The 27,040-nt window shown below is 40.6% G+C and overlaps 3 protein-coding genes across 3 annotated transcripts in view; 1 reads left to right on the top strand and 2 right to left on the bottom strand.

Moving 5' to 3' along the window:
* Positions 1-5,962, top strand: part of tenm2 (teneurin transmembrane protein 2) — a 74,476-nt gene extending 68,514 nt beyond the window's left edge. Inside the window, exons 27-34 of the mRNA XM_034690342.1 lie at positions 15-311; positions 556-1,113; positions 1,210-1,479; positions 1,614-2,024; positions 2,165-2,275; positions 2,460-2,727; positions 3,231-3,361; positions 3,560-5,962. Coding sequence (XP_034546233.1) covers positions 15-311; positions 556-1,113; positions 1,210-1,479; positions 1,614-2,024; positions 2,165-2,275; positions 2,460-2,727; positions 3,231-3,361; positions 3,560-4,297 — 2,784 coding nt within the window. The 3' untranslated portion in view covers positions 4,298-5,962. The remainder of the gene's footprint in view (positions 1-14; positions 312-555; positions 1,114-1,209; positions 1,480-1,613; positions 2,025-2,164; positions 2,276-2,459; positions 2,728-3,230; positions 3,362-3,559) is intronic.
* A 1,431-nt stretch (positions 5,963-7,393) lies between these two features.
* On the bottom strand, positions 7,394-15,943 carry zgc:165573 (cysteine-rich and transmembrane domain-containing protein 1). The gene is made up of 3 exons (XM_034690761.1): positions 15,755-15,943; positions 11,050-11,363; positions 7,394-8,456 (listed from the first exon to the last, which is right to left on the bottom strand). Exons 2-3 carry the CDS (start codon positions 11,342-11,344, stop codon positions 8,353-8,355), a joined length of 399 nt encoding a protein of 132 aa, XP_034546652.1. The 5' UTR covers positions 11,345-11,363; positions 15,755-15,943; the 3' UTR covers positions 7,394-8,352.
* A 4,764-nt stretch (positions 15,944-20,707) lies between these two features.
* eif4ebp3l (eukaryotic translation initiation factor 4E binding protein 3, like) lies at positions 20,708-24,878 on the bottom strand. Its single transcript, XM_034689791.1, has 3 exons — positions 24,414-24,878; positions 22,306-22,482; positions 20,708-21,265 (listed from the first exon to the last, which is right to left on the bottom strand). The coding sequence occupies exons 1-3, from the start codon at positions 24,544-24,546 to the stop codon at positions 21,237-21,239; spliced, it is 339 nt and encodes a 112-aa protein (XP_034545682.1). The 5' UTR covers positions 24,547-24,878; the 3' UTR covers positions 20,708-21,236.
* Between the last annotated feature and the right edge of the window lie 2,162 nt (positions 24,879-27,040).

Below are 27,040 nucleotides of genomic sequence, written 5' to 3'. Positions count from 1 at the left end.
CTGCTTCTCCCCAGGCTCATGGCCGCAATCTTCTCTCCATTGACTTTGACCGCAACACTCGCACGGAGAAGATTTACGATGACCACAGAAAGTTCACGCTGCGTATCATGTATGATGCTCAGGGTCGGCCAGCCATGTGGCTCCCCAGCAGCAGCCTGGCAGTGGTCAATGTGTCGTATTCTACCACTGGACAGCTTGTTGGACTGCAGAGGGGGAGCATGAGTGAGAGGACCGAGTTTGACCCCCAGGGACGCATTCTGTCTCGCTCCTTTGTGGACGGGAAAGTATGGAGCTACAGCTACCTCGACAAAGTAAGTTCATCTATCTTCAATATTGTCATCCAGGTGTCAAAACTTGCCAAGAAAAGGCAATAGCAAGACGGGGTAGTGACTGTATTGCATGAATTGAGTAAAATAATACATCATTTTTATGGTTATGAAGATTCAAATTTGTCAGCTGAGAACAAATCACTCCTGGCGCTACCTCACAGCAGGCAAGTCACCCATGATAATACGATTAAATTAATTCGTATTTTGCTCTCCTCTCTGCTTACAGTCCATGGTGCTGCTCCTGCAGAGCCAGAGACAGTACGTCTTTGAGTTTGACGCTTCAGGTCGGGTCACAGCTGTCACCATGCCCAGCGTTGCCCGCCACACCATGTTCACACACGTATCAGTCGGCTACATCCGCAACACTTACAACCCTCCAGAGAGCAACGCTTCCATCATCCACGACTTCAGCGAGGACGGCAGACCTCAGGCCTCGCACTTCCTGGGCACTGGCCGTCGTGTCCTCTACAAGTACGGCAAGCTGGCGAAGCTGTCAGAGATTGTGTACGACAGCACCGCCGTCACCTTCGGCTATGACGAGACAGCTGGTGTGCTGAAGATGGTTAACCTGCAGAGTGGGGGATTTTCATGCACCATTCGTTATCGCAAGATGGGCCCGCTCATCGACAAACAGATCTACCGCTTCAGTGAGGAGGGAATGGTCAACGCCAGGTTTGACTACACCTACCATGACAACAGCTTCCGCATTGCCAGCATGAAACCAGTCATCAGTGAGACTCCTCTGCCTGTAGACCTCTACAGATACGATGAGATCTCTGGAAAGGTGCAGTGTGTGCTCTTGATGTCCTCTTTCTATTAATGTACCTTTTGGCTGCTAGTGAACTCACCTTTTCTCTAAACCCTTCTTCCCCTCCTGCAGGTGGAACACTTTGGAAAGTTTGGGGTCATTTATTATGACATCAATCAGATCATCACCACAGCTGTTATGACGCTGAGCAAGCACTTTGACACCCACGGTCGCATCAAGGAGGTTCAGTATGAGATCTTCCGGTCACTCATGTACTGGATGACGGTGCAGTACGACAGCATGGGACGGGTGGTGAAGAGAGAGCTCAAAATCGGGCCTTACGCCAACACCACTCAGTACCGTTATGATTATGATGGAGACGGACAGCTCAGTGGAGTTAAGGTGAAAATGAAGGCCGTCTTTTAAGACTCAGCAGTACTTATAATACCTATAAAGGTTCAGACGATCTATTTTGTCACACCAGAAGATTTCTCTCTTGATTGAATCCCTTATTCAAACACTCTTATTTTCCCCAGGTAAATGACTGGTCTACCTGGCGCTACAGCTACGACCTGAACGGTAACCTCCATCTGTTAAACCCCGGGAACAGTGCCCGCATCCTGCCACTGCGCTACGACCTCAGAGACCGCATCACCCGCCTGGGAGATGTCCAATACCGCATGGATGAAGACGGATACCTCAGCCAGCGTGGTTCAGATGTCTTTGACTATAACTCCAAAGGTCAGCTGCTGAGAGCCTACAACCGGGGCCCAGGTGGCTGGAGCGTTGTGTATCACTATGACGGGCTGGGACGCAGAGTGTCCACGAGGAACAGCCTGGGACAGCACCTTCAGTTTTTCTACGCCGACCTCAACCACCCGACTAGGGTCACACACATCTTCAACCACTCCAGCTCAGACATTTCTTCGCTTTATTACGACCTGCAGGTACAGAGAGATGTGCTGCTTGAAGCTATATCATTACTATTTATTTTAATGTGGAATTATCTTTCATTAAATGAGCTACTGAATAGGCTCCCAAATACTGTTGATAGAGTAATACAAATGACACTGTGTCTCATAACCAGGGCCATCTGTTTGCAATGGAGGTGAGCAGTGGGGAGGAATACTACATAGCCTCAGACAACACTGGAACACCGCTGGCTGTCTTCAGCAGCAACGGACAAATGATCAAACAGGTAAAAGACGAAGCTTTGAAAGTCACTCTAACATAATCAAAAGTCTTCAAAGGCAAATATGAAGAAATCAGAAGAGTCCTCTCCAGGGAAGCTCTGCTGTCCCAGACACACTGTTCTGACCTTTTGTCCCAGAGGCAGAGCTGAGAATAACCGGAGGAAAATTGATTCTGCTTGTGTCACCCAGGTGCAGTACACAGCCTACGGAGAGGTGTACCTGGACTCCAATCCGGAGTTCCAGCTGGTGGTTGGTTTCCACGGCGGTCTCTATGACCCCCTGACTAAGCTGGTCCACTTCACCCAGAGAGATTACGATGTGCTGGCAGGACGCTGGACCTCGCCTGACTACAGCATCTGGCCCAAGATAGGGAAGGACCCCTCTCCGTTTAATTTGTACATGTTTAAGAACAACAACCCTCTCAGTGACATGCTGGATGTCAAAAACTATGTCACAGGTAAAGAATTCATCTGGTGCACATGTTGAAATGTGTTAGTATGAATATCTTAACATGATTTGTCCACTTTACTTTTTCTAAAGCGTCTGTTCTTCTTTCAAAGTCTATTTCCCCCGAGGCATTCTGAAAATGAAATACATAAAAACAAAGTGAATGTTTTACACTAAGTATTTTCTGAAGTGAACACATTTTTAAAAACAGTTCTGTATTGATGAAGCAGCATATTCAGGTCACATCTTCAGAGCAGTCTTTGTGTATCTGAATGTGTCCTGATGTTGACTCTGATATCACCAGTGTGCAGAAAAAACAGATTGTTATGGACAAGCTAGTTTGAGCTAGTTACAATGTGCTGCAGATGGTCTGCTTGCTGCTAGCTTTGCATAACACCAGATGAGTCACAAGCGCAAATACACTTTCACTTTTCTATGAAGAAAAATGATTCATTTGCAACCTTGTTTAACTTTGTTACTCAGCGAATTAATTTTTCATCCTGTCTGCTCTAGATGTGAAGAGCTGGCTGGTGATGTTTGGCTTCCAGCTCAGTAACATAATCCCAGGGTTCCCTCGACACTCGCTCTACTTCGTGGAGCCACCGTACGAGCTGCAGGCCACACAGCACTGTGAGAACGGACAGGTACGAAGCAGTGTGCTTACTTTTTGTCAACAGAATCAAAGCTACAATGAATCCCACGATAGTGATTCAGCTTTTCTCATGAATGTTCTTATTAATACAAATACCACTTCCTTTTGACAGCAGTATCCAACAGTGGCAGTCATTTCTCTGTAACTACATAAATATGTCTTTCACCGCTGTCTTCTTTTTCTCATGTAGCTCATCACTGGTGTGCAGCAGGCAGCAGAGCGTCACAACCAGGCCTTCATGGCCCTCGAGGGCCGTCTCCTCGACAAAGAACGCAGACGACGAAAGGACAAACCCGGTCACTGGTTCGGCACCAGTACTCCAATAATAGGCCGGGGAGTAATGCTGGCTCTGAAGGAAGGCCGAGTGGTAGCCGGAGTCTCAGCTTTAGCCAGTGACGACAGCCGTAAGGTGGCTCTGGTGCTTAATGGAGCTCAGTACCTTGAAGGCACCCATTACACCCAGGATGGGAAGGACTGTCACTACTTTGTGAAGGTGGGCTCTGCTGACAGCGACCTGTTGGCCCTGGGGCTCACAAATGGGCGCAAGTCACTAGAGAGTGGTATCAATGTGACAGTGAGTGGACGCTCGAGAAGAGGAGTAACTGTGGAGTTTGCAGTTCCATCATTAGTACTGAGCATTCGGTATGGGCTCGCTGTAGACGTGGTGGATGAAGAGAAGGTAAGACTGTTGGAGATGGCCCGGCAGAGAGCTCTGGCCGGGGCCTGGGCCAAGGAGCAGCAGAGGGCCAGGGACGGGAAGGGGGGCAATCGGCTGTGGACGGAGGGGGAGAGACAGCAGCTCCTAACAACAGGCAGAGTACAAGGCTATGATGGCTACTATGTACTGCCTGTAGAGCAGTATCCAGAACTGGCTGACAGCAGCAACAACATCCAGTTCCTCAGACAGAACGAGATGGGTAAGAGGTAACAGCCCTGAGGGGTAGACTCTTCCCTCTTCCACTCTCACTTCTTTAGATCCTGCTCCTTATTCCTACCCAGCCTCCTCGACCCCCCTCCTTTAAAAACCCATGGAGATTTAACCAACAAATGGGGTTACTCACGGAACGCTGCAGGGACTTTTGAAAAGAATGACTTATCAGAAAACATATTGTTAATTTTACTGCCACAGGCAAAAAATTTAACGTTTGGTCAAATGGCTCTTTTTTTGAAAAACTTTGAAAACCTGAAAAAGCACTGAAGAACTTTAAGAACTGATGCTTAGTGAATAAGAAGATTCCCCTTTTTAAAAAAGATAGTGATATTTTCACCCATATTTTTTGGGTCACACTGAGAGCGGCCATGACAGCTACTGATCACACGGTGGAGTTGTTCTGCACTGGCTTTCTGCTGAAAAGGCTTGTCTGTCTCTAATAAACACTGAAGGCACAGGGACCAAAGTGGAGACAAAGCTACTCCAGAGTGCAGGCATTACAACTTCACATCACCAGAGGACATCGTAAACAGCGACAGACACGGCAATGTTAAAGGTCGTCCAATACTATGAGTCGTCTCCCTGTCTCAGGCCTCCCATCGTCCACCACGGACCAGCCCGCTGCTGCTGAGGCAGCACACATCCAACCAAGCAACACACAAGCTAACGGCATCATGAAGAAATCCGAGCTGTTCATGAACGAGAAAATAAACTTTATAAAAAAAAACAAAGTCAAAAAAAGTGATGGCTATATTTGTGGACAGTGGTATCACACAGCATTGTTTATTTTGAAATGGGGAGAAGAATCATATTACTACATATGTGTCCGCCTACACTAAATTTCAGGATGTTGCGTATACTGTAGATGCCGTAGTTTTGTACGTTTCAGTCGCGGTAGAATTGTGAGACTTTCACCAAGGCACTTCTGTACAGAACGATCAAACACACAACTCACAGAGTCCGGAAATCATGCTAAGTTAGTATTTATTTTATTTTAATCTTTTTTATTTATTTATTCTTAGTACTATATGACAATCATGAATGAGTCACCAGTTCTATTCCAAATGAACAAAATGGATGAGTTTATTTTCTTTTGTAAAATATGTATGAAATGTTCATTTTGTTTTTGTATTGATTTCCGTTTGCTGCCAGGGCAAATAATAGTCACTCTCAAAAAGAATAATTTATGTAATAAAGTGTTTTAAAAAACGGTTTATACTTTAAATAAAGTCTTTAAAACTGTGAAATCTGTTTTTTCGAAATATATTTCGATGTACAGTGTATAGACCTACCTTTATGCAGCACAGTAGAATATTGTCAAGAATATCGAGTTTTATATTTCTAAGAGGAAGTGGCTTGTAATGTGCAAAATCTTTAGCTGGTCTTACTACTCTAGAGTTTTGTGGCACTCTAATATTCCATATCTACAATATCGATCCCCAGTTTGTTGTTTTTGACTGTTTTTTGTTTGGAAGCAGAGATGTTTCTGTCCTAGATCCCGACAGCAGTAGCAGTAATGGATCCCTCTCACTGTGAAGAGACTCGTGCTGGATGTCATTATGTACCAAATCAGTATTATCAAAGGATGATTCTTATACATTCACTGAAACGAGACTCTTCTGAGAACCTTATCAATAAAACATAATTGTTTACTTCGACTGAGCAACGTGTTCTTCACTTTCATCTCCTTTTTGTGTTTGAAGTTTTTGGTTTTATTTCACTGGAGTAACTTCCACCAGACTCAGAGACGCACGTTACCATCAGAAGCAAATCAAAGCAAACTTTAGTGCTGGGTTGGTGCACTGAAGAGATCCACTGATTAAAGTTGTTTTTTATCCTCCTTTGTTAATTATGCATCATGCTTGCAGATAAACTACATGTGCTCCAGATATTGTTTGAAAAAAAACACAGCCATTGTTCTCCTCTTCCTTCAAACACATTTGTTGTCCTCTTAACACACATTCAGAGGGAGAAATATTTTGAGGCTGAATGTTTTATCGATTCTCATGTGCTATTAAGTAGCCATTACAATTACCCCAGTGAAGGCCTGGGAGATAACCGTGATTCCCTGGATCATTTCACTCTATTCCATTGATTGTAAGATTACTCTCCTCCTTTTAGCCGCAGCAAAAGAAGACGTTTTTTTACAAAAATATTTCTATGACAACAATGAATGATACAGCTATGTAAAACGTGTTCAAGGAGTCCCACTGAGTGTTATCACACATTCCTTGCAGTTCCCCACAGCTCTCTCTTGTCTCTCTGTGAACTCATTTCTTTGGAAGCTGATTGTCAGCTGTCAGGCAGCATTTGTTATCAACATAAAAGTCTTAGAAAAACAATCTGCTGCATCAAACAGCAGTGAATAAGGTGACGCATTTAGCACTAGACACAAACAGGATTCCACATTAATGTTTGTGATGCTCACTTCCAACTGAACATTCATATAAAACTGTCATCGACTGCTACCATGAGCACCTTATTAACTTCAAAGCTGTGATTGCCGTTGTTCGCAGCTTGTTTCCGATGCCCCCAAGTGGCCAATTAAAACAAGTAAATGCAGATTTCTGTTATAGTGGCACCATCCTTTTAAGTATTTTATTTAAACTAAAGATCTATCACCGTGATGTTTTAGTTCGTCCATGTAGGATTTGTTTCATATATTGGATGGTTAAATATGTAACAATGCATGGTATTTCGTAAACTGATCCTATGTTGTTTTAAACCTTGATCTAAGAAGAAAACAGTCACTGGACCTGTACTGGAGGAAACAGTGGAGAAGCAGTATTAAAAGGTATTAAAGTTCCATTAAAAACACAGTTACTATATTTTCCACGTGTTAAAATAGCCTCTTCACTGCATTAGTTATACGCAGCTTCACTTTAGTAAAACATATTTTCAGTGCGTCAGGCAGGGAGCCATGTTGCAACCAACATCCTGCTCCAGCAGCTGTGTTATAAATAGTTGAATGGATCCGGCCAGGCCCCAGGCAGCTACTGTACACTGATCTATACTCCCTATTTCCCTTGAACCACCCACACACCACTCACACTTGATTTCGCCAAAATACACATAAATGAAGAAGCCTTATAATTAATGGGAATAAATTATTTTAATGCAAGATTCTCATCCAAAGCAAAAAGGCATATACAAGTCATTTGGTTTCTTCTGCAATCACAACTTTTTTCACATTTTCAGTTTTTATCTCCAAGATATTAGTAAAAATAATAATGGAATAATTTTCCAGATCAAGAGAACCATGAACATAAGAAACATTGAGGCCTTCGAATGTGAACAGTAATCAAACATAAATCACTGTCATCATCAAAAATGCATTCCATTTGTTGTAGTATGATTTCACTTGAAGACGAACGTCTGCAAAAACAGCTTCTGTGCAAATGAAAGGGACACATTTCAAGCATCAGCTTCTTAAGAGCGAACCGTGGCTCATTAGTAGCCAGGGTCTTGGTAGCTTGTGGGAAATGGAGGGTCTAGTACACAGGCTTGTCCTTGGCGAAAGGGAGAAGCATAGCTTAATGCGGGGTTAGGGAGGGTTGGAGATGGCTGAGAGGGAAGGCAGGAGTAATATTTTACAGAGGTAATCATCATAAAGTGCCAAAGAGCCTCACACTAGATGAGCCTGAGATCCAAGTACACTGTATGTGTGTGCGTGTTATTGTGTAACTAGTTTGGTGTGTGTGTGCGTGTTTGCGTGTTGGTATAAAGTTACAGCCAGGAGCCTGAGATTCAGGTTATGCTTAGAAGCTCAGTTACAAGCTGCTACAGAGTTTCCCCTGTACAGGGTCAGTCAGTCAGACATCAGTCAGTGCTGAGGGTTCACATTAAGGAGGAATAAGTGGCTTGTTCAGGAGACGTCCATATGGGATCAAGGCTTTTTTAATTGACGAGCATAAGACTTGGAGAGGAAATAAGTGGGAGTGGTTTTGAAGGAGTGTGAGGTGTAAGGCAGACGGGGGGGATTGGGGTGACGGGGCTCGAGGCACAGAAATGGGGGACAAGAGGGTAATGGGAGCGGACATTCAGGGAATACGTTATGTCAGCATGTCCCAGAGACAGCAGCAACACAGAGCTGTCCAGCAGGCTGTCAGGCATGTGTCGGCTGAGTCGTCTCTTCTCCTGTCCTCCACCACGTACACTGGAGAGAAAAACAAAGAGAGAGAGCCGAGCAGAAGGAAAGGAAGGAAAAAGATGACAAGGTCGTAAGGAGAGGTGAGAGGACAATTAAAAGAGAGCAATTAGTGATTTTGTTTGCAAACCCGCATAAAAGCAGAGATAATTCTTTGGAATCACACCATCAGGTCTCAAACTGTGAACTGAAGTGTGACCACGGCTGCTGTGATTCTCCTCTAATTCCGTTCATCATGGGAGGCACATCACTATGGTAATGCCATAGCAGCCAAGAGCCATGATCAGACAGTTATACAGTAGAGTAGCATCGCTCTGAAGTACCAATAAACCAATGAAATGAGAGGTTTCCTAATGACACACCTCCAAGCCCTCCAACAAGGCTTCCCCTTCACTACATGTAGAGCAGTGGACGCAGAGTCAATACATCCCGATGAGGCTGGTTATATGAAAGGATTATGTCACCCATATGTTAGCTTTACCATCTGCTCCAGACAAAGAGACAAGTCACACAACAGGCCTGAATAAATACATCTCCTTCTCCTTGTGTTTGTGATTAATCATTTATGTGGAGGGGAACAATCGGCCAGCTTTTAACAACCATGTGCACTGACTCATGACATAGGTGAGTGTGTAACCACAGTGACCAGCTCAGGGTCAAGAGATAAAGTCACTTAACGAGCTGAAGACTGATAATTGTAGGACAAATATCTGGTTAATGATGCTTCTGTGTTATTAACGATCATGTCTATCAAATGACTCAAAGTGAGAATCCTGATAGCAGAACCATCTCCTTTAATCCACCAGAAGAGGCTAATCTAAATTCAGTAACACAAGCAGTAACACCTCACTGCTTGCTACATAAAAGGTGCTAACTGGAAGCTTCATGGTTTTCTTTGCATATTAAATTTGAATATTTTGCAAAGGCATTTCAGTTTCACAACTTGTGCTCTTTATCCTGGATGCTCAGTTTGAGGTGTTACTGCATTAACACACCTTTTAATCTTAAACCTGCTTGACTTCACACAATCTAATCTGCACTTGCTTTCTCTTCACACTAACAGCTTTTGGCATTTTTCTCTTAGTCTAAGCGGTCAGGACAGTTCATTCAATAAACTGCTCAATAGATATGAATCTATTTAAAGAACAGATTGCACACTCAATATCTTGTGAGCAGAAAGCCAAACCTTTGATGGTTCCTGCTTCTATATTGTGGCTTCTTGACTTTAAACCGAAGGAGCCAAATGGAAGTCAGCCATCGTTCGTTTCATTATTTAAACCTGGGCTTTTTTTTTGGAACTCTGAAGCTTAAAAAAAGAGTTATGTAAAAAACAGAAAGGCTGTTTGGGGGGCTATGACACACTGCTGCAACCATCAAGACAGGGTCACATCACCAAAAGAGACAGCAAAGGGCATTATCTAGCTGATTTAAAGCACTATTAGGAACAGTATTTGATCATTGGTTTGACATTTATCATTTTATTTGTCTTTTTCACCTCTAATAAAAAAAACATGTTTTTACCGTTGTAGTAAATTAAATCACTGACCTATAGCATCCCTTCATTTAAAGTCTAACATTATTCTAAATTTGCATACAAACACATTGTCAAACTGGTCAATCTGTTATCTCTCCCCCTACACAGCCCTCAGTCATCAGTCCTGTTCTGCAGAAAGTTTGCTTGCACACCGACAAAGAGTAAACAAAGCTTTCATCTGAGGAGCCTCTTTAAATGTTGTGTCTGTGTATCAACAATGTTTCCACAGAATGGAACTGCTGACTGCTTGATGAACTTTTGAAATCCAAAGATTAAGAGAAGAAACAGTTTCAGCATTCCTGACATTTCAGATGTTATGGCAACAACAGACAATCAGGAAAACAGCCAGTCTATCCTGACACTACAATGATAACTGTGTATTACAACTAGGCTGGGCGATTTTCATATCAGTCAGTATCGATAATTATCACGATAAATATCAAATCATTATTTCATTGAATTTAAAGGCAGATTTTTGGTCCTGGGTGAAAGTTGAAGAAATCAGAAAGTTTGTTAGCTTGTATCTGGATTTAGTTTTCTGATCAGTTTCTTCAATCCATCATTTCTGACGGTGCTAGGAAGCAGGTCTTTTGGGTAAGATGAGATTTTTGTGAAGTTTTAGTTTGTAGATTCTTATTTTTCTCAGGTTGAGGTTATTTGCATAATTTGATTCAAATTTACAACAAAGATATATCAAATTGTGTACTGTGTATCAGTTTAGTAGAGTATTGTTTTGAGTAATGCACTTCCCTTTAAGAATACCAAGGGTTACGGGCGGAGTGATGGTTTCCCACAGTGCAGTGAATGCATCGGTTATTCATGACAGTCGCGGTGGACTGTAAATGTGTTGGAAATGCACAGCAGAAGTTGTCTCTGTGCTCTTCCTTTACCCACATCCTAAAAGTAGATTTAATGGGGAGGTTTAGTTGGGGGGTGTAATTACAGGTTTATTTATATAGCATATTTATTGTACATGTTGTATTCATATTGAGAAAAATTATATCATGATAATTATCGTTATCGAATTATCACCCAGCCCTAATTACAACCTCCTGTGTCACCACTCACCTGTGTTTTTGGGTGCTTCCCCATACATGGGCCCTGGAGGGGGACCCCCCTGCCAGCCAAACTGTGGTTGTCCAGGGTATCCTTGATAAGGTCCCGGGCCAGGGTAAGGACCTCCAGGGCCCATTGGACCTGCACCATAGTTTGGGTAGGCTGGGTTAGGCTGCTCCATGTTGACAGGGTATCCCTGCGGAGGATAACCTGGAGCAGGGTAGCCTTGTGGTGGCGGGCCCTGGGCTGGGTAGCCTGGAGCTGTGGGGCCACCACCTGGGTATGGAGGGGGCTGCTCAAAATTCATCTTTGGGTTGAAGAATCACCTGAATCACAGAATTAAAGAAATATTTTATTATAAAGTGAAGCTTTAAATAACCTGTAAATAAATAAAGTTTTTTTCTTAAAGCAGTGAGAAGTATTTTATTCCGGTTTGTTTAACAGAAGTTGGAATCAGGACAAAGTGGAGTATTGTATGTATGTAATTGAGTAAGCATGAGTTAATCAGCCCTGAGAGTCACATGAGGACCTGAATTCCTCTGAGTCCTGATATGAGAGCATGAGAACATTTTCAGGCAGCCATGAAATGAAGCAATTGTTCCACAGAAACTATAAGTACACAGCAGAGAGAGTCCTCCCTGTTTCCTTAACCCAGCTCCTGCTACTTCATGGATTTTCAGTCTAACGTCTTAAAAAACAACCATAGTCTCCACAGCCAAACAGTAAAGACCAGCACAGCAAGACTTCATTATCTGTGAGGGTGTCTTGTGAGTCACCGGTCAATCACAACCCCCATCAGGCCTACCAGAGATAAGCACCATCATGCTTTTGTTCACACACAGACGTTACTAATGGAGGAGTCATCGTCACGGTGTGCAGGCTGAGGACAATCAATTGCAACATGGGACAGAGAGGGAAAGAAGAGACTAAACCCTGCTCTGGTAGAAACTTCACACTTGGTTTTCTTCTTTGCTCAGAAAGACAAGCATGAAGAAAGCGACACATCAGATTCTGAACATCACGCATTTCTAGTTTCACTGTGATAAGTGTGAAAAACAAAAAAGAGGATGTTAAAAAAACACCCTGATAATGCTGTAACTTGAGCTGAGTGTTTTTTATTATTAAGCTCTTACAGATAATGCAACCCGTGTTTTTGATCAGCTAAGTGTCTAAAGGTTATTTGTCCCATTAGACTCCTCATGAGAACAAAGTGCATTTACCCGAACAAGCACCAACGGCCTCTGATAGAGCAGATCAGGGTCCATCACAGCCCTTATGCTAGCCTCCATGAGTGGACTTGCTCAGGTAGAACAGCCACAACAAACTAAAAGGGGCCAGATGGAAAACAGCAAGTCCTCAAGGCCTCCAAGGATTCCTCTGTCACATTGTCTATGTACACTATAAACAGCCCAACAGCACTCAGCTATCTACATCCAATCTGCTGTTCATCAGAAAGCAACGCAGAAACTGTAAAGTGAGGGCATCAATTTGGCTATAACCTCCACAAGGTTTAAGATTAGCATCTTATGTAAGTTCTGACTCATAAGATGCTGACTACATTTCATATAATGTCTGTTAAAGTGGAAGAAAAACCACAAGGTCATGGATAATATAAGGAATAACTCTGCTGAATCAAAACTGCTACTTCCTGTTTTCACATCTGCAGTGAACTCCTCTCTGCTTCTTTTTTTTTTCACAAGATGGCCGGACATTCAGCACCTGAATGTGTTCTTAAGGCTACTGACAGATGGCAAGGCCTCTGTAGCTATGGTTACCATGCACCAGGAGGAACAGAGCAATCCCTTATGGTTTGTTTTTGTTGTAGCTTGAGGCCGTGTGAGTAGTAAAATAAAGCAATTACCAGATCTCTTTCTCAGTGTTAACACGGAGGCGTCTTTTGTTGGCAGTTGGAGTTTTGTTCGAGCTCATCCGCGTCTCAGAGGTGTTGCGTTACTGGGTACTGACTGAGAGAGGGCTTCTTTCCAAGGGAGCTCACAAATAATCAGTAATCTGACACTGGACTGCATTTCTACAGCGGCAAAGTTCACCTTGTGGCAAACTTTGCCTTTATTATACCAACATAAATCCACACCAGTGTTAGGAGTGTTCACATTTAATGAGGGGTCATTTAAAGGGATCGACTTCACAGTCTGTGTGTATGTTTGCTTTTCTTTCATTTGCATGTGCTTCATTTGTTTTTCCCCTGCATGAATAGGCTGTGAGCTCAGACAATGTTTCCACAACAGTATCACTGTGGATATCCTGAGTACAGACACACACTATGGCTGTTTTCGAAACGGCAATTTAGTATGTAGTATGACTGTTCTGTTCAATCTCTGTTGCAGTACCCTGGGCCAGACGTCACTGAATTTCCAGTTTCGGAAAGCAAAAGTAAACAACAGACAAGCTGATAGAGAAACTGCTTCTTTAGCATTCACTTATGATTTAAAAAATTAAGAAGGGGTTTATATGGAATTTAATAATTTTCACAGCACCTAAAAACTGAGTTCCCACCGTCAAAAAAAGAAGAGAAAAGAAAAAGCGGAACGAGCGCTGTGCATTGTGGGAAACAGTATTCGAGGCAGACTGGTCTGATGCATACTGTGAAATTTTCCTGAATCAGTACAACATCCGGGGAGTTTTGACATACTCCAGATTTTGCTCTTGTTCACATACTACTTACTACAGACTACTGAATTTTGGCTAAATCAGTACATACTGCTAGTATAGTAGGTGGTTTTGAAAACAGCCTTAGAGACACCTGAAACAGGCTGGGATATGGACTTATTCAAATACATAAACCTCTGGATGTCATGATGACGTTGTACAATATGTGTTGCCAAAGAAGTTAACAAGCAGCTCACTTAAAAAAAAGTGTGATAATAATGGCAGCGTTAAACATTTAATAAAAAAGCTGCTTAGCAGGTGGAAGTTAATAACCTAATACCCTAAAGGCCTCTTAAGATTACAGCAGAGGCAAAACAAGGTGCAGAATCAAACAGATCTAAACACTCATCCAGGAGGACAGGCTGTTGTGAAACTTGTAACAGTACACTGCAAAAACTCAAAATCTTACCAAGTGAAATTGTCTCATTTTTAGTCAAAATCTCTTATCCCACTTGATTTAAGATACATTTAATTAACAAGTAACATTTGAGCAAGATAGAGGGACTTGTTTTAAAACAGTGCATCTTAAGTACATTTTTAAGTCAAACAATCTTGAAATGATCTTATTTTGAGTTGCAATTTAGAAGAAACAAGGTTTTTTTTACATTTTATACATTTTTCAAGCTGAGATCTTATTTGTTGAAGACAGATAATCTTGATTTAAGACAAACCATTTACTTGATTTAAGGAAATGCATTTTATCGGAGAATCTATCAGAAAACAGCTCCATTGATAAAAGACAGAAAGAAAGAAAGAAAGAAAGAAAGAAAGAAAGAAAGAAATGAAGAAAAGTTGTTTTTTTAAGGGTGGGTTACAGTTTTCAAACTGTAAACTTCAAACTACACAATGAAACACCTACTTTTGAGCATAGCTAGCGTATCCTAAAAAACAACATGTATGAATATTAGTATATCCAGCTCACTATGAGAAGACATTATATCTCAAAAGCTCAAATTAAACTTTGTAATCTTATTTCAAGAACAAGATGGTCTTAAACCTAGAGCAGTGCCACTATAATACATCTCAAATTAAGGTGAATATATCTCAACTGAAGAAGTTGACATAAAATTTAGTGCGCAAATCTTTTTTTGAGAGAAAAAATATTAATTGTTAGCATTCCTGGCTTATTCTGAGACACTAAGCTTTAAAATACTGGTTAAATATTGCTTAAATAACTTTTCCCTGCTAATTTTAAGATCAAATTTTCTAAATATTACGTCTTATTTGAAAAATCTTACCAGGACAATTTTTCACTTGTTTTATTGGCAGATTATTTTGTTTATTTCAAGGGAAAAGTACCTTGTTTTTGGAGGGGCATTTTTTCCCGTGTAAATGTTCATGTTCTGGATGTTTATTCAAGCCTCATGAACCAACAGAGATATGTGAGCAAATCAGGAAGTTATCTTTCTACATGGAGGTTTAACAGGAAATTCATTGTCCATATCAACATACCATGTGACACAGTAAATTCCTGGAGTTATCCTTTATACTATGGCCAAATGGGGCAGGTTTTAAAGACCAGGCATATGTGGGCCTCGGGTTCAGTTACCATTACTTATCACCGTGAGTAGGAATTTCGTATCCTGGCAACCTGTTTACCTCCTTTATGCCTGCAGAGATCACAAGACCAAGAGACTGGGTGCACACAAAGAGACCCCATTGGGCCTCATTAAGAAGAATCTGAACCACATTAACACTCACACCAAGTCACGACGGATTGGTGCAGTGAAATAGTATCATGCAAAGAGCCGCTACCAAAACCTTTGTCTCGTAAACAATGCAATGTGATTGGAAAACGTTGATCGGATTCGGGTTTAACCTAGTTTCTTAATATTATTATACTTGCATTAAGTATTTTTAATAGCATTGAGTATTTATGTGAATTATTATCATAACTGTTTGTGTTAAGAATTATTTAAAGCTGTTATCATGGAGGAGAACCTGCAGGCCAAAACCCTCCACAGCACTGACATATTTTCTAGCCCCCTAAGTTCGTGATGACTAGGCTCTTGACAAAAATAAGAATTACGCATGAGTGTGGACCACCTACCTTTGAGCCAAATATATTCCTGTTTGAGAGGAGAACAGTGACGCCGGTGCAGACAAAAACTGCACCTGCCTTCAGCGTTTATTACTAATATTTTATACCGCAATGAGCGACCCTCTTGTCCGCCGAAACCATTGACTGTGTATGAAAACCAGTGCGTGTGGAGTCCGTGCGACACTACGTCACACGCAGGGTACGTCATGGGCAGCAACAAAGAACGCGATTGGCTATTTCAACAGCCCGCTGCTCTGAGCGTCCAATCAGAATCCAGAGCGATGAGCAGAGAGGCGTAAGGGGAAAATCGGTGACTCCTGATCATCTGACTGAATAAATGATTAAAAAGACTGCATCACCGAGTCACTGACGAAATAAATACGGTAATGGAGGATGACTATGTAACAAATGTTAATCATTAATTAGTGACCAAGCAGCTGTCTTCACTGGAATTTTCTTTTTTTTTTTCATTCAACAAGCTCATATAGCTTATGTTATTAATCATGACATTTTGTTTTCAATTAGTTTAAGCTCATTTGGAGGTCTTCATAAGGCTAGATCACCGTTATGTTGTATATTTAGAATGAAACAGCAGACCGGTTTCATTTGGGTGCGTTACTGATGCTCTACCACCAGATGTCAGACTACTCAAAGTCTTCTCCTATGTGGTTGGCTGATGCTTGCTTTTCTTCTGAGTTTGAGGTTTGAGATGAGTTTTTTCTTGAATGCAGATTTCTTTATTTTTGTTTGCGGAAATTGACTTATCACCAGTGCATGCCACTGTGCACAAGATACTTAAATAGCCTACAAATTTAGCCTCTCATTGGTACTCAATGAAACAAAGTTCAGCTACATGTCATGGAAAGCTTTAGCAAATAAAAAGCACTGGACAATATGCTAGCTACAAGATAAGATGATATCATGTATGTGTAATTGTAAAACCCTGTGTTGACATATTTCAGTAAGTAAGTAAGTAAGGAAGTAAGTGTGTTTAGTTTATCTTAAAACACAACAAAGCTTTGGCTCTGGTCTGCTCTGCATATGACACTAAATCAGTGGCAGCCAGTACATGTTTTAGGTGGGCAGTGATAAAACATCCAACATGTGCACATATTTAAAACCACATGTATACTCAGTATATTCTTTACTGAGTTCATGAACATACAGAGTGCATGAAAGACAGTGGTGGAGGAAATTTCAGGTTAAGGTGGCAAAAAAACGAGTTGAGCATTACAAGCAGAAGTCCTGCATTCTCGCACATGCATTGCACAAAGATACAACGGGAGTTAGGGTTGGAGGACAGAGTTGTGAAACATCATCTCAGTTCCTCCATCAGACATGACATGAATACAGTATGAATATAGTAACATACCAGCAGGCATGACAGCTGCCATTGACAGAGGAACTTAAATGAAATGTTCTCCATTCTGTAAGGTGAAACCAGACCATGTGGTATGTATGCGAAAAGGCTTGCAGAGTGAATTTACACAATAGATAGCATACACTAACAGACATAGTTGTGGATCAGTGGTGCTCCCAAAAAACAAGGACCTGACCTTTGACATATACACATAATGCTATTTTTAAACCAGGACAAAGTTATGAATGGAAAAGATGTTGGTGACAGATACTATCACTGGCGACATATTTTGCATCTGTCCTGGCAGCAGACAGTTCTTCTGAGGAGTGTTTAGAGATTCTACAACTAACTAAACCAATTTTACCTCTTTAAATGCAGCAGTGAACTTGATTCAATTTTTTAACCAGCAGAAGTCCCCTTGTAAAACAGCTGATTAACATCTTACATGGTAAATGACCCAGTGTAATATAAATAGAATTTTTCAATGTGAGTCCCTGTCTGAGACAAGCCTTAGCCCCTGTGCCCTCCCTGTCACCATAGATGTCACAAAGCAGGCCCTGTGTTTGAGTGCCTGTTTACACCGTCTCTCTGGCAATACAGCCTGAGCCTGTCCCAACAGCTTCAACAGGAGTAGCTGACAAAAATAGAGCCTCAGCTACCAGCCAATGCTACCCAACCCTCTTACAGGGAAAGTAGAGGGGAGCAAGGAGTGCAATAGGGGGGAGGGAGATGGAAAAGGGCAATGAGGCACAAGTTTACCAGGGTTTATTGATGCAGGGGGGTGTCAGGGGTCTTCGGAGTGGAGCTGTTTACAGTACTAGAAGGCAGGTGTTCTCCAAGACAGTATTTCATGAATGTATGGCAATCACACCTCTGACTGATTCTCCACAAGCAAAGGTGAAGCCTTTACTGTGTAATTGGAGGGATGTAACGACAGTGCTGTCTACTTTGTGTATAAATATTGTGCTTTAAACGTATCCCTCTGAAATATGTCTAGTTATCTTTTTAAAACATGTTAGTTTGTCAAAAATATACAGTATACAGAGAAAATATATCACATCTGTGGATATTAATACAATCTTGCCACATGTTTGCAGACAATTTTGGCTGCAGCTCAGTAAGGGATATCTTGTTCATAAACCTATTTACAGTCTTATGTGTTACTGTCATATGCCAACACATAAACATGCTAGGGGGAGCTTCCCCCGACCAAAGGATAGCTATAATGACAAATATTCTGTAATTTAATATTTTTAATCTCAAATGCGCATGATTAGTATACTGTTTATTTCCAATATCATATAACTGTAGGTTATAAATTATGTGGGTGTGAATAAATGTGCATAATTTTTCATTAACAGTTATGTGGCATGTGGTCATAATAAGTATACACTATTTGATTTGCATGACTAGTATAGTTTAGCAGTATTGCTATCCTGCAGATGGAAAAGTGAGGCAATTTTTTTGACACATAAATCTTGTGCTTTTGTCTAAACAATCATTTTAAATATAAACAAGGACACGTGTGCATTTGTCCCCTCCCATCTGACCTTTTAGTCATGTGAGAGCTATTTTGAGCCAGAGAGTCAACAGTCCCCTTACCTTATGATGTACCTTATGCTGTAATCATTTGTCATGAAATGGTCATCTGAGGTGGAAGGATTTATAGTGGACAACCTGTTGAGTAATTTGTTCCAAGTGTAGCAGACATGGGTTGCATGCCAGTCTCTATCACCAAAAACGTGTGTGTGTGTGTGTGTGTGTGTGTGTGTGTGTGTGTGTGTGTGTGTGAGAGAGAGAGAGAGAGACCTGTAGAGTACGTATGAGTACCAATTTCAGTGTTATATCTCCTCCTATGCCAAAAATCAAATCCCTCAAAACTACGTTGTGGGTTTATATAGCAGTTTCTATTGTCACCTGGTTCCTGGCCCTGTTCTCACGTGCACCTTGCACAAAACACACACACACACACACACACACACACACACACACACACACACACACACACACACACACACACACACACACACACACACACACACACACACACACACACACACACACACACACACACACACACGTTCGAACAGTTCATGCAGGTCAAACTGCACGTTTTACAAAAAGAGCCAAGTACACAAACAGTAAAACGACAAAGTATTAACCTGACTTTTTGGCAACACGTTATCTTATCAACACTTTAATTGCAGCAAGAGTCCACAATCTGGTGTAGGGCACAGTAACCTGTATGGTATACAGTGAGGCGAAGCAAGGATTATGAAGAACCAAATTATGGGCATGTTTAAATCTGCTCTTAGTCTAAGAATTAAAACAGTAAATAAATTTGAGCATGTCAACCAAAACTCCAGTGTTAGCTTTGCAATGCAAATTAGTGGCAGGTCCCACCTGCAAGGCCACGGGAAAAGAACAGCTGAGCAAACTGACCCACTGACTGACCTACATCACCAACTTTCACACGATGCACAGAGAAGGCTGCTTATCTGTTTTCACCTGAATTCTGCACAGAAGCTGAGCAGTTGCTTAAAAGTAGAAGATATTGTTAGTGCTATAAAAAGTTCTGCTTTATTTTGTCAATTAAGTCATACTTACATGTTTGAGATAACAGCCTGCTACATTACCAGCAAGTGTGACACCCCTCCCACCCCACACATTGCAGAGTGGTTTCAGTGTGCCTTAGTCTTCGGGATTCAGCTGCCCTCATTCTTTAAGACCAGGCCTACACCTACAGTCAACTTTCTAATCTATCAGATCAGCATTTGGAACAGGCAGGCTTACTTCTCCTTGACCCTGTTCATGGTGTGAGAGGCTGCGTACATCGTGTGCATGTGTCTGTGCAGCTTTCAGCACCATGTTTTAATGGTGCAATTTTATTTCATTTTATGATGCAATTCAAATAAATGTGGATAATTTCAACCTTCAGCTAACTTATTTGTTTTCGAGACTTATTTTTAGTAATGTTCAAATATCTGATAAGATATGTTGAGATAATTCTGACTGTTAATTGTTCCATCTTAAGAAGCTTACATTTTTGCTTATGCTTGACCTTTATGCTAACAGACTTAAGCAACTGCTTCACTAATCAACTCAACATATATGAGCTGATTTTCAGAGTTCACAAAATACATAACACTCTTTACATGAGGCGGTTATGCAACTCATTAACTGTCTAACATGTAGGTTTCTGTGGCCACATGCTTTTCCATTACACAAGCTGGTTTTAGGGTGTTACATATAAGATCTGTTTGATGGATATACTTGATGGACACGCTCCATCACATCCAACAAATTCATGTGTAAGGCTTGTACAGCCCAAGCTTCATGTCATGAATCATAACCTTTAAACCTTCAAAATACAGAGCAGGGATTCTTACATTCTATATAAAAAAAAAGATAACATGTTTAAGATGCATCAATGACTAAACAAAGCCTTCTTTTTCACTAAAGATATATACACCTCCTTTTGTAATCATTCAGATAAGACATTACATAATTTTATGTGGCCTTTTTCTAATTTTTCATCATAGAAGAAAAACAATTAAAAAACAGAATGTGAAATGCAGAAATAAAAAATGGACTAACAAGTGTTTGCAGACAGTCTGATTAGCCTTTATTTGAAATAATACACATTTCATCTCTTTCCATACACAAACAGAGCAGATCCTGATTTTCATTAGGCCCTGTCCCCCAATATTAGGAGAAACTTGTTTGCCTGAAACAAACAAAATAAGCCGTCCACTTTTGGGGGGAAAACAACAAAACAACTGACTCCTGCAGTGGAAAAACTCTACATGTTGTAATGTAATCATTTATATTCCCCAACTTAAAAAATAGGCTACATGGTGCAATTTTCTTATTTACAAAAGATAAAAAAGTTAAATCAAAATCCTGCCTCAGCTCCAATATGAGTGAGCAACCAGTCAAACCATCTTCTAACTTTTCTGTGCTTCACACATTTTAGGGTCAAAAACACCCTATGGTTTCATTCTTTTTGGTTCCTCACAAAAGCTTTTATTAAAAAAAGATGAAAAAAAGCTTTATATGTAATGCATTACAGTCATTAATGACCTGGAGTTTTTTCAACTAATAACTCTCCATAGGAGGTAATACTGGAGCTCAGATGTCCATCTCAAACTGGTTGTCATCTGTTGGAAAGAGAGAAGAAACAGTTAAAGATTAGGAGGGGAGGCATTTAACAATCAGCTGGTGGTTATCACGTGTGTTTGCACCACAAGCACAACCACACCTCAACTGTCTGCAGCGCTGACAAGTACAGACGTTATCTTACATTTATAACTGGCAAGAAAATACACAACAAAACACTTGACTTAAAGGGGGGTGCTACCAAATCCATACCACATGAAATGTTCTGTGTGTTTACCAATCCAGACAACTGGGACAGAAGTTGAAAAAAAGGGGTCAACCCTAATCCTCATGGTCTTGTGCTTGTCAGGAGGAATGGAGAGGGGCAGATTGATGTCTGAACCTATTTGCATGATACTAAATAGATGTTTCAACTTGCCCATGAGCAAAAACCTTCTGTCACACTGCAGTTTAAAGCCTCACAAGAGAATCAATGTCAAAATGAAGTCCAAACCCAAACAAGTCACTGAATCCTCTCAGGAGTTGAGCATGCACTATACAACTATATTTCCCAAAAGATATGTTCATATCTTCAACCACTCCAAAAAAAACAGCTTATAGCATGAACCTCAAATACAGACAGGATCTGTCTTTCACTGTATAAAATATTATAGCACGTCTGTTTAGTTATAAGCCACTGGTCTAGTTTTACATGCCTGGCTCTGCCTGTGAAGGCTTAACTTAGACGTGCTGGAAATGACTGAGCTCCTGTCCCAGACCTCGACAAACCACAACTGCTAGATTTCCAAAACAGACATGGTACCGCAGGGACACACACTGCACCTATCTGCCCTATTATCACATGATTTATATTCATAACAATGTAAAATAAAGACTCAGTTATGCAGGAATAAATCAATGAATGAGGAAACTGATTGTGTTTTCTCTCACTGGTTACAGGGGACACAAATTAGGGCTTTATCAAATCAAAATGTGCTCCAGCTTCAAAGAGAGCTGCAAAGATGTGGCAATTTACAGCAACAGCAGCTGCATATATTGACATGAGCTCAGAGCAAACATAACTATACAAAGGTATGTTTACCTGCAAGATCCTTCTCATCCTCTTCCGCCTCCTCTTTCAGATCCTGCAGTTTCCCCATGGGGTGTGTGGCAGGTACCGTTACCCCTGGGATCTGGGGCAGACAGCATGGGGGGGTTCGGGCAAGAGGGGAGTTTCGACAATCCAACAAAAACTTTCTGTCATAGATGATGCGAGTACCTGTGTTTTAGGTGGAAAAGAGAGAAAGAAACTTTGATGTTTGATGTATCTCACATCTGGAAAAAAAGTAAAGTAAATAAACCAAAGACAAACATAGCAGACCATATGCTGGAATATCATGGGTTCAGAAAATAGTGGTGTCATTAGTACAGAGCATTGGATTCTAGGAAGGGTGCACATCGAGGGAGAACTGTTACCCTCTATTGGAGGGAATTTGAGAGGGAAAAGGGAGGTTCTGCATATGCACAGAAGGGAGGGACGAGGGCTACCTCTGCAGTGAGTTCTTGGAAATCAGAGCACAAAACATTCTCTCTTTGAAACATGGGGCCTTGGGATTAAAGCCACATGTTTAGTTCTTTGACAGAGTAAAAGTTTTAACAATTGCTTCAGATGAAACAGGCACAAGTAGGTATTCAAAGATGGCCGTTAAGATATGATTTAAGTATAAAGCTCTGCAGAAACCCTGCAGCCTGCCACATGTTAAAGCTTCTTGACATGTCTAATGTCTGTCACAGATGGACTCGGGCCAAGTCCCAACAAAAACAAAGTCATAAATAGCATGTTGTGATAAGTTTGACCAGGACATGACTGAGTCAAGGAATGCCCTATGCTTCTGTATTGGAGTTTGAACTGTTATGTACAGTATCTGTTCAGCCTCTCTAGGAGGAAAACATGTTATGTAATGACCAAGGGGTGAGCAGTTCGTCCTGGACAAAGGAGAGTCAAGCAGAGAGAAAGAGTTGGGGCGAGGGAAAGGGGTTTGGAATTTAAGCTAAAGCGCAAGCAATGCATTGCAAGCAGCATTCAAGTTCAAAGCTGTTATGTAAAAAAAATGGGGGCAGTCCAGTCACACATGGCATGAGCAAAGAAGAGTGAAATGTGTTGCAGAGTTGACAGAATACAAGTTCAAACTGTGTTGCAACTTCCTCCATCTCCTGTGTTTACCAGAGCAATGTAGTTAAAATACTCCCCATGCATTAGACGTTTCCTCTCCCTCCTCCTTTTAACTTGTACAGAATGTTCCCTACTGTTACTGAAATGCAAAGCAGAGAGCTACTGGGATAGGGCAGCCTCCAACTCCTCCACCACTGCAAAGGCCAATCACTTTGCTGTCCTGGGCACGTACACCCTCTTCAAATCACAAGTCATGAGTCACACATGTTGACTAGTTGTTGTCTTAGACGTCAGTGTTTGTGATGCAGACACAACTGAAGGTGTGCTCAGACTTCAATGTGTGTGAAAGTGATGCTTTTAGCTGTCATATATGCATGTCAATATTAAAACATAAGTAGTAAGACAAAAGAGGAACTGTAGGAACAGCAATAAAAAATACCTACAGTGATATGTTATTAAATATTGCTGATCTGATTCTACTTCAGAATACTTTATATCAAAATGAATAGTTACTAGTTCACTTATGGTGTTACATCACTCTTTGTTTCCTTGTAAAGTTATTTCGTTCACAAAGTATTTCCCTATGCCAGATCAAAAGGAACAGAAAACTTGTTGACAATGAGGAGCTGGTTGGGGTGGGGGTGTCAGCCAACTGTCACTCTGCAGAATGTGAGCAACAAGACACTTTATTTTATCTCCATCTCTTATGATTTACCGTGTGATGTGATTTATTTATATTGTGCAAAGACCAAATTTCGCGAAACTTGCATCAGTCGTTTTATACCTTTGTATTGTAAACAACATCTCGCGAGAGCTTATTGTTCAGTCCTGAGTGTTTGCACGTATGCTGAAAACCAGAAGTTAGAGTAACTTAAGTTCGATACCTTTTTCTACTGATATCTATGGTGTCTATACCTGTTTTAAAATTGGACTTAATATGAAAACACATTTCAAAAACTGTATTTTCACTCAAAATGAAAGAAAACTGTAGAAAAATAGAGTTAGAGAGGGAGAGAGAGTGTGTAAACACTGCTTACCTCCAGGCGTGGTGGAGAAGAGGGTGCCCCCGGGTGTCTGGCTGTAACAGTCGGGTAGTTGGGACCAGTCCTTCAGGGTGAGGACCCTGGTGGGGATGGGGCAGCTTTTAACTTCTTTTGTGCCTGTCGACATGCTAGCGTCTGAGTCTCCGCTGCAGAGTGGGAAACCTGTTTTTAAAGGTCCTCAAAGGCGCACTGTAACGCTCAGTCACAGTCTTGAATAGACACGAATGATTTTACAGTTGTGGGTCTCAAAAAAACACTGTTGAAAAAAGTTAATGTTCCGCAGCTTCAACTTCGAAACTGAGACTTAATCAAGCTTGGAGTTTTTGGGCCCGATGGTGTCCGTCTCTACAAGCAGCTACCAAACGCTACCATGTGCTGTATTTGTAGCTCCCACAGCTGCAGCTACCACTCGTGATGTTTTTGTGCAAGAGCCATGAGACACGTGGGGCAATGCTAGGTGGTACGATTGCTTTAGTGTAAGAGACAGCCCATGTGGGCGGTGTTAATATATATATATATATATATATATATATATATATATATATATATATATATATATATATATATATATATATACTTGCATTTTCAGAACCAATTGTGTTTGTATTGATTTTATACTACACTCAGTTCAAATGTGAAGTAAAATACTTCAGCACAGTAAGACCAGTTCACAGATCTCAAATGTAAATGCCATTGTAGAGCAGTAGGGTGTAACATAATAACATAGTAAGCAAATATCACAGTTATATACTGTAAAAAGACAGAGACCATGTTTTAATTTTGTTTTATTTTATTTTTTGGCAATATCTAATTTTGTCTTTAAATGGCTAGTTTTAAAATAACTGTCAGGAGACTGGCACTACTGCTTTTCTCAGTTAAAGGGGAAGGAGAAGGGAATGTTGCTTCTTTGAAGTTTATTTAATCAAAGTAAGTTCAAATTACAATCAAGTATCAAGTGTTTTTTCTGCTTTCCTGAATGCATCTTTGCTGTTGAACATTAAATCAACTCATTAAATATACAAGTAAGGCTGGTTTAAAGGTTTCAAGCTTTGAATTATATGAATATGGTAATTGCAGAATGCTGTTAAATAATCCATACATATTGAAAATTATTTGATTAATGCAGAGTATTGCTATAACAGGTAACATCCATTATCTTAAGAGTCTTAATTTTGGAGGTTTCTATTACATAACCACAGCATTTGAGATAGAAATTTGAGATTTTCCATGTTTTAGCCTGTAATTCGAGGAATTCTTGCAACCTGATCCTGATACATATTGCTTCTGTAGATGGATTGTTTAGTCAAGTCCTTTCTTGACTTTTTGCTCTAAGCTATCCATTGAATTTTAACTTGAAACTGCAGAAATGGTGCAGTGTGATGTTTAAATCTGTTTTTCCTTACACAGTTTTCCTGCAGTGGCGTCCACTACAGGTCATACATGTGGTAACTTTGCATGACGTAGTGCTCTTAAACAACTTTAACAAGGCAGGATAATGCTTAAAGAAGCTTATGGAAATTTTAAAGCATACACTTCATTTTCAACTTACCTGTTTAATAACTAAGCTTAAACTATATTTCTTAGATGTGTCTCTCCTGACACTTTAACCTTCTCCTCAGCGTGTTTTTTTAAATCCCCCTTGCAGACATACAGTTATTCATGTGTTAATTTGAATTGTTTCTCTGAAAGGTTTATGTATAGAAATGCTGCAATTTTTTTGTTAATACATTTAGATAGAACTCATGTGAAAGTCCAAAAGCACAAATCTTCTGGACCTTGCAGAAATATTGTTGTTATGGACGTATAAGTTGAAGGTATGTTTGCTATGTGGAACCAATTTTTTTTTAATGCCATCTGATTTTAGGAAACAGTCAGAAAACACATCATTGAGCTGTGTCTTAGTTTAAGAGCAAGGTTTCACAATGTCAGTTTGTCACTAACTCAACAACACTGCCCTCTACAGGAACCTTACTGTACAGAACAACAACAACTAAAGATACTGTTTATGGAAAACAATATTTGGGCCTTAAGGTTATCTCTTGCATGAAATAATAATAGTATTATTATACTATTATAATAATAGTATTTATGTACCAACATGGTGGATAATTGTAGCTATCTTTATCTTTTGTTTCATTTATATTTTGTTTAGAAGTTTGTTATGGGTACACAAACAGAGAAGCAGACATGAATGCATTGTCCAAAGTTATGCACATCTTACTGGTTAAACTATTTTACTGGTTCAGAAATACAGGTTTAGTGTACCCAGTAAAATTTAAACTGCTTGATTACTTTATTCCACATTAAGCCTCAGTGCTCATTGGGAAACACAAACAATGCATGGTCAGAAATAATTGCTTGAAGTTGCTACTTGCTACCAAATGTGTTTTGCTTGGACTGTTCAACCTAAACATAGCAACATAAAAAAAAGAGATTTCAACATACACTTTCAGTTCCTCTCCTATCTTGGAAGAAAGTTAATTCTATTTTTCAGCCACTTGAGGGCGATATCAACAGCAATGTTTTTTTATTCCAGACAACACAATCAGTGGGAAGGTTTTGTTGTATATTTGAATATTTACTTCTGTAAAAATTCAGAGTTACAGAGGTGTACATGTACA

Source organism: Notolabrus celidotus, chromosome 8 (assembly GCF_009762535.1).
Source record: "Notolabrus celidotus isolate fNotCel1 chromosome 8, fNotCel1.pri, whole genome shotgun sequence".
NCBI classification, from domain to species: Eukaryota; Metazoa; Chordata; class Actinopteri; order Labriformes; family Labridae; genus Notolabrus; species Notolabrus celidotus.
Note: the sequence above shows the minus strand (reverse complement) of the source record. Positions and strands in the feature narration are given on the sequence as shown.